The sequence below is a fragment of the Ptiloglossa arizonensis genome, chromosome 10 (assembly GCF_051014685.1).
Source record: "Ptiloglossa arizonensis isolate GNS036 chromosome 10, iyPtiAriz1_principal, whole genome shotgun sequence".
NCBI lineage: Eukaryota > Metazoa > Arthropoda > Insecta > Hymenoptera > Colletidae > Ptiloglossa > Ptiloglossa arizonensis.
The window spans coordinates 9601767-9608998 of record NC_135057.1 but is presented as its reverse complement, the minus strand read 5'-3'; the positions used below and the strand labels follow the sequence as shown (position 1 = coordinate 9608998).

Genomic DNA, 7232 nt, shown 5'->3' with positions numbered 1-7232 from the left:
AAACCATCAAAATCGATTCTGCCGAGAGATCTCCGAGAGATTGAGAAAGACCCTGTTCATACTATCTACATTAATGCATACATTGCGAGTAGCAATCATTATTTCATGAATAAAAATGCAATGTGTTGAAATGTTAAACCTACAAGTTATAATTTTATTATATACATAGTAAAATGAAAAAGGAATAACTTATGCTCTTTAAATTTAAAAAATTTTATACATTGCTTTACATTTTCCTTAATTCACAGAGAATTAATATTAAAACCTTTTAAATAAAGTTATGAGAGCAATTTCAAGATTTTGAAACAGGCATAGAATTAGATTCAGGCAATAAACCTAAAGTTTGCAAACAAATCTGTGCTGCTTCTGCTTTAGCTTGTTTTTTATTAGGACTTGCTACGCTTGGTTTATATTCAATTCCATTTACTTTAACCTGAAATATATTATTAGATATAAATAATAAAAAAATTTTACGATGAAAAGAATATAAATTGTTATGAACCTTGAAAAGAAAATTTTTTCTGTGATCTGGTCCACATTCAAAACACAATTCATAAATTGGAGCACCAAGCTTTCGCTTTGAACAATATTCGCCTAATAGTGATACTGGATGTTTTCCTGTAATTAATTAATTTTCACTTACTCATATTATATCCCTATAGATTATAAAGTTGAACAAATTTTTACTACAATATACCTTCCAATGTTTTGATCGCAGGTACAAATGGCTTTGTAGTTTTCCCTATTTTTTGTCCAATATCTTGTTCCGAAACAAGGCCCCTTTTATCCAATTTTACTTCAAGCTGCAAGGGCTCAAGAGTACCTTCTTTATTTTTTCCCAAACCCTCCCCTGGTCGCCAACCCATCTTCTGTAGTAAAGCCATACCCATCCCACCCGAAACAGGTTGTGCCGATACTAACTGATCCTAAATAGTTTGTTAGATTAGGACATAATTAATGTTTCAAGGTCAATCGAATTAGAATACAAAAGTGACAGTTTATATAAAATATAAAAACAAAAAGTAGTAAAATAATTTTTGTTACTTTAGGTCCAATCATGATATTTCAATATATAGTTGATTATATAAAATTCTAATATTTTTTGGGTGAAAATACTTACCAAAGAAATCATAAATTCGACATCACGCCGCTGAAGTTGTTTCTTCTCTGATGTAGCTACGTGCCTGTAACAAACCCTCAGGTGGATGCAGACTAATGCTAAATATCCCAGCTTTACGACAGAAAGATACAGTAACGCCTGATGAAATCCTATGATAGGAAGCTGATGATAATTAGCAATAATCTCACAAGAGCCCATTATATAAGTAAACTTTGCACAATCAGTATTTTTGTACATTTTTTTTACTTTCATTCACTGATCTATTTTACATTTATGGTTCTCATAATTTATCATATCAATTCATGTCCAGTTAATTGAGTTAGAGCGTAGTTTCGTAATATATTACAAGAAATTTATAAAATAACGGTGCTCCTGTGTCCATGCAGGCACAGAATCTACCTCTATATAAGAAATAGTCTGTGCCTACACCACAGTTCCTATCAGATCAACATAACATTGATCTTGATAGAGACTGTACCTGAAAACTTGTTACAGGCAATATCAGTATCAGGCAATGCATTGTTAAAAAAAAAAAAGAAAAAGAAAACTATGATGTATACCAGACATATGTGTTAACATATGTATTCACATCTCAGATAGAATTTTGTTAATTATCTGACATGTAAACATATATTTAGATTAAGGGCTGCTATCATAAGTTTCAATGGCAAAATAAACGTGGAATGACGGACAATAGATATAATCAGACTGCAAATAATACTGTTACCTTACGAGCCCAGGCTTGGTAACCTGAAGTAAGTTCTGCAGGTGAGAGCACTTTGGCTCCTGTACTGCCAGTAAACTGACCTGGCATCTGTTTACTTTCAGCCCATGTCTTCATCTGCAATATCACATATAAAACAAAAATGTATAACACTATAGATATATTATATTTTTAATCGCAGAATATTACCTCATTTTGTGCACGATAAATTTCATTCTGAGCACATGCATCACTTGGATTTTCTCTTAATTTTCTTATTGCTGCTAATCGTTGAGATATTATTGAACCAATATCTATCAACTGTAATTACAATATACATGTATATACAAATATACTTTCAACTCAACGGAAAAGTGTCACCTCTTTCTCATACCCCAAATGATCCTGGTTGGGAAAAAACTGTTGTTTGAATTGGCTGTGCAGGTGTGGTTGAAGTTACTACAGTCGGAGGTTCACTTGGTGTAGAAGCTGGTATAAACTGTTTCTTTGGTTCTGTTTTTTTTGGTGTTACTGGTACCCATTCATTTTCTATAGGAAATGAGGAATTGTGAATAATGAAGAAAAAAGTTGTTTTCAAAAATTTTGACAATAACGGGAATTTTACCGCTTTTTCTATGATGTTGGCCACTCGATACAGGAAATTGTAAACGTAATTGATTCGATGATTCTACTGTCTTTTCTTGGAATGTTTTCGTCGGTAATTGTTTTGCATCCTAAAGTATGACAATAGTTATAATTAACAATTAAATTGTTTACATTTATATTTTATTAAATGCATTAAACTCACCCGAATATTCATGATAATAGAAACGGGTCGTCCTTTGAGCAAGAAAGGATGATGAAAGCCTTTTTCAGACTCACTTCCATCCTCTTCTGAAGATATACTGGAAAGTTCACCTAATGCTTCAGATTTTGATAACGATTTACAAAAATCTAAAATAAAAAAATTTCATTTACCATTTATCGTTAAATAGTTGTGTAAGCATTGTAACCGCACTACACGTGTTACTTCGGCCACGGCGCGACATTATGGGATATATAAATTAATGAATAAGGAATAAAACGTCGTATTTACTGAACATCTCCAGAGCAACTGCAAAACAGCTGCTCATCTTCAATTTATTGATATACTTAGTGAAACATTAATAACACATAATGAAGCATAATTATTAACATACATAAAAATATATACTTACCTGTAAGTTCATCCACTGTTTTTCCACCAGCTTGTATTGCAGCAATAGCTTTGTCTTGTTGTGCTAATGGTAGAGTTCCTTGTTTGATCATATTTATTGCATTCCTCCTTGCAATTTCTAATAATTTCTTCTTATCAATTTCTATTCTTTCTCTGATAAGATATCAAGTCAAATATGTAGAAATGAATACTTACTAATGTTATAATACACACATATATTTAACATATCTATATATATACTAATAAAAGAGTAATACTAACTTCCGTTCTCTACTTCTACTTCGTCCCCGTGCATATTTATCTCTACTTCTATCATCACTACGGCTTCTATGTCTTCGTCTTTCTCTGCTTTTTACAGATTCTCGTCTATCATTGCTTCGACTTTTATCATGCCTGTCTCTACTCCTATCTCTTCGTTTATCTCGCCCTCTACTTCTACTCCTATGTGAGTCTGAGCATGTTCGAGATTCAGATCTTCGCTTTTCTTGTGACTGGCAATTGTGATTACGTTTACCATCTCTGCTTATTGTGGATTTCTGATTATAATTATACACCTTTTCTTTATATTCACTATCCATGTACAACTTTGACTTTTCTATATCATCTGATCTTTTATCCATACCTTCTAGTCTTTTTTTCTCCTTTTCTCTCAAAATCAATCTCAAATCATTTCTTGCAGTTATTCCCCCTTTTGTAGGACTTAACACTCTATTTTCCACTTTTTCTAAAGTTGGACTTAATGTTGGTGATCTAAGCAAAGGATATTGCACTGGGCTAGGACTTAATGTTGGAGTTCTATTATCTGTACTACTATCAGATAATTCTCCATCTTCCATTCGGGCTGCCTTTTCTTTTACTTTGTTTTCTATTTCTTTTACCGTGTCATTATACACTATACTATTCTTGAGATCTTTTATTAAGATTTTCCCTTGAACTGCTTGCTTTGATTTTTCTGTGTATGGAAAAAGAATGTTATAACAATGTACTAATGAGTTTAATACTGAATTTTCTTCTTTAAAATAAAAAATATAAATAGAACAAGAACTGTCTACGTATTTCAATGTTATTATTACTTTTAATTTAAAAATAATAAATAAACTATACAAACCAAGAATTTTAGGTATTAATGGTTCTTCAGAATCCTCTTGAATTTTTTTTGAAATAGGGGGTAACAAAGGGCTTTCAGAGCTTTTTAGAAGGGTACTTTCTAATCCTCGTTCCTTCTTAATTAACACTACTTCTTCAAAATTTGTTGCCGCAACTGTAATCTTTTTGCCCAATCCATTATCTTTATTATAACCTTTCCTTTTTACACTGTCACAAGAACTATTAAGCTTTGACATTTTATTCTTGGGTTCATCAGAATCCGATGACTTGCTTGAGCCATTTTCATGCTTCCGTTTTGTCTTCTTTTTATGCTTCTTCTTCTTTTTAACATCTATTTGTTACAAAAGAAGTTTATATTCAACTGTTCAATAATACAGATGCCTACATATATTTGTAATTATTTATATCTTACTATTACTTTCAGGATCGCTGTTACTTTCAGAGGAATTACGTTTTGACTTTTTTTTATGTTTTTTATCCTTATGCTTATGTTTCTTCTTAGTCTTCTTTTTCTTAATCTGAGACTTCTTAGGTTTTTCAACTTTGATATTGGCATTTGGAACCTGTTGATCAGTGTTTTCTGGTGATACTATTCCTTCTTCAGTATCGAATGTACTAAATAACTCTGTCAGTATTTCATTCGACGATTTCTCTGGCAGTCCAGGTTCCGGCTTAATTTTTATTCTATCAACACCGACAGTAGTAATTAAATTTGCGATATCAAATAAGTCTCCCATTACTAATACTCGTTCATTTAAATAAATAAGAGAAAAACACAAGACTAAAGTTGAAACTCTTGCCAATTTAAGATTTTTACAATTATTACATTTGGTCGTACTATCATAGTATCATCGTATTGAACCAAAAGTCGCCATTTATACTATAATGATCATTCGCCATTACAGTATTTGAAACTAGCGACATCTCTGCAACTAAAGCTACAAGAAGTTTGAGCATATAATCATTTCCAATAAATAAGTATAATACAACACGCATATTTTATTTTCAAGTTTTATTTAGTCTGTTTTGTTTAATATTTTTAGATATTTAACTGTAATAAATTCTCAACAGTTTGATATATCGTGATAAATAAAAAAAAAAAAAAAAAACTAAATCAGCGACCTGTAGTTTCTAAATTATAAATGGAAATATAAACCATTTGAGGTCGAGAACTTTAATCAAAATTCCAGCCGTAAAAATGGAATGGGCTCTTCTCAAAAGCCAGTTTCAAGAGTTAGTAGTCCGGTTGTACGAGTTGTTACAAAAAAAAAAGGGAATGTCGAGGTCAAAACTCTAAGATACGTTGCCATACATACATATTCATTTAAGTTGATTTTGCTATTAAGAAAAAAAAGGCATTTTTACAATGCTTCCCATGAATTTTTAAATTTAAAAATGTTTCTTCTATGTTACCACATAGAACGATAGAAATTATTTTTACTTGAAAAAATTTATACCAAATACATTTCTGGATTCGATTACAATGTTTATATAAAAAATGATCAAATTTTATAAAAATGTCAAAACAACCTTCATAATATTTACTATTACGTTTGGAATACCATACCTAATCCTGTTCACTTATCGATATTTGTTACTCGTTCTTATTTTCGTTTTTAATAAAACAGTCAAGCAAACCAAAGAGATACTATGATTAAAGGGTATATACGAATAAAGAATCAAATGTGTCCCTAAACAGAATTTGATTTGATTCAATTGTCATTTAATAGCTTATAAAAAGAACCAATTTGGTAAGTTTAAGAGAGGTATTGAAAATCACGTTTTTGCTCATTTCTCCTATTCTATTGCATGACAAATTTTGAAGAAAATCAGAGACATTTCAATTACAACATACATTAGTAACATACATACATACATAGTCAGAATGATTTAAACTTACAGCGTGTGTATGTAAATACATTTACATCACTTAATATATTCTGGAAATTTTGTATTACGAAACAAACGAGTAAAATATTAGATAAAATTTTTGTATATTGACAATGTAATTTAAAATATACAAGGAATTGCGATAAATAAAAACTAATAATGAAAATGTGCGAATGATTTCAAGTACAATGTAATATTACATAAAATTTAGTAATTCTACATGATTAATAATTTTCATAACAAATACATGCTACCTACCTAATGTTTCGCTTCATTTTGAGCGATTATCTACTTGAATGAATGGTAATAACAACTATTAAAAATTTCGAAAATATCGATAAAATTCTTTGTACTCGTCATTAGTAATTGCGATCTTAAATAACGAAATAATTAATTCTTTTACAAAAACAATGTTTAGGATCTTTTAGAATCCACTTAAATCTTATAACTTAAAATGGTAATTTTGCTATTCGGAAGTAAATGTAACGATTATAGGTGGAGATTCATTAAATAAAGAATAATGTATACGATTTTTACGAACTTTACATTTCTATGATTTAGACAATTGATCGAATAACAAATCAACGCAATATATGAATAATTCACAAATATAATAACTGGTAAAAAGGCAAAATTGTAATGGGCTACGTCCTACTTTATTAGCATCTAAAAACCCTTCAACCCTACAGCAAGTACTTCTTATGATTGTATGTTATACATATATGTTAAATATCTTTCAGTCAGAATACATGTTGAAAGTAAATTTTCTTATATGTATGCCAATAATATAAAATAATTCACTAACATTTAGCAGTACCCATAAAAAATTACAATTTTTTATTTGAAGTGCCTAATAAAATAATAGAATGAAGTGTTCAATTTGAAATCTTTAAAATGAATTTGCATTTAAGATTATTTGTCTAATATATTTGATTTAAGCTGCACCATATTTTATAACTAATATTAAAAAAAGAAAAGCAATTAATGTATTTCCTTTTTCATTGAAGTAATATACAATAATGCTAATCATAGCCAAAAGCAGGTGGCTAGAAAAATTCCAGCATTATTTATTAATCGAATGTAAACACCTATTGTTTGTGTTATTTCCTGTATCTATTAAATGAATAATATTTCCCGGCTTTTAATCATAATTGTATACACAATATACACATCTGTTTTGTAATATCACCAAATTT

The 7232-nt window shown here is 29.8% G+C and overlaps 1 protein-coding gene across 3 annotated transcripts; it reads right to left on the bottom strand.

Annotated features, from left to right (window-relative positions):
- Window positions 1-158: 158 nt before the first annotated feature.
- LOC143152436 (uncharacterized) lies at window positions 159-5217 on the bottom strand. 3 transcript variants are annotated; one of them, XM_076322559.1, is made up of 13 exons: window positions 4559-5217; window positions 4148-4477; window positions 3301-3991; window positions 3041-3192; window positions 2632-2777; window positions 2449-2557; window positions 2218-2372; window positions 2034-2144; window positions 1848-1961; window positions 1121-1231; window positions 698-926; window positions 503-618; window positions 159-433 (listed from the first exon to the last, which is right to left on the bottom strand). In XM_076322559.1, exons 1-13 carry the CDS (start codon window positions 4881-4883, stop codon window positions 293-295), a joined length of 2730 nt encoding a protein of 909 aa, XP_076178674.1. In that variant the 5' UTR covers window positions 4884-5217; the 3' UTR covers window positions 159-292. The 3 variants fall into 3 exon arrangements, with proteins under 3 accessions (XP_076178674.1, XP_076178677.1, XP_076178676.1); XM_076322562.1 differs by lacking the exon at window positions 1121-1231 and having other exon boundaries at window positions 4565-5217; XM_076322561.1 differs by lacking the exon at window positions 1121-1231 and having other exon boundaries at window positions 4559-5215.
- Between the last annotated feature and the right edge of the window lie 2015 nt (window positions 5218-7232).

Bases quoted from the DNA above. Each gene is read 5' to 3' on its own strand.
- LOC143152436 (XM_076322559.1), bottom strand. From the start codon at position 4,883: ATGGGAGACTTATTTGATATCGCAAATTTAATTACTACTGTCGGTGTT. The intron at 3,193-3,300 runs GTTAGTATTACT...ATATCTTATCAG, and splicing joins AGTAGAAGTAGAGAACGGAA to AGAAAGAATAGAAATTGATA. The intron at 927-1,120 runs GTAAGTATTTTC...CAAACTATTTAG, and splicing joins TCGAATTTATGATTTCTTTG to GATCAGTTAGTATCGGCACA.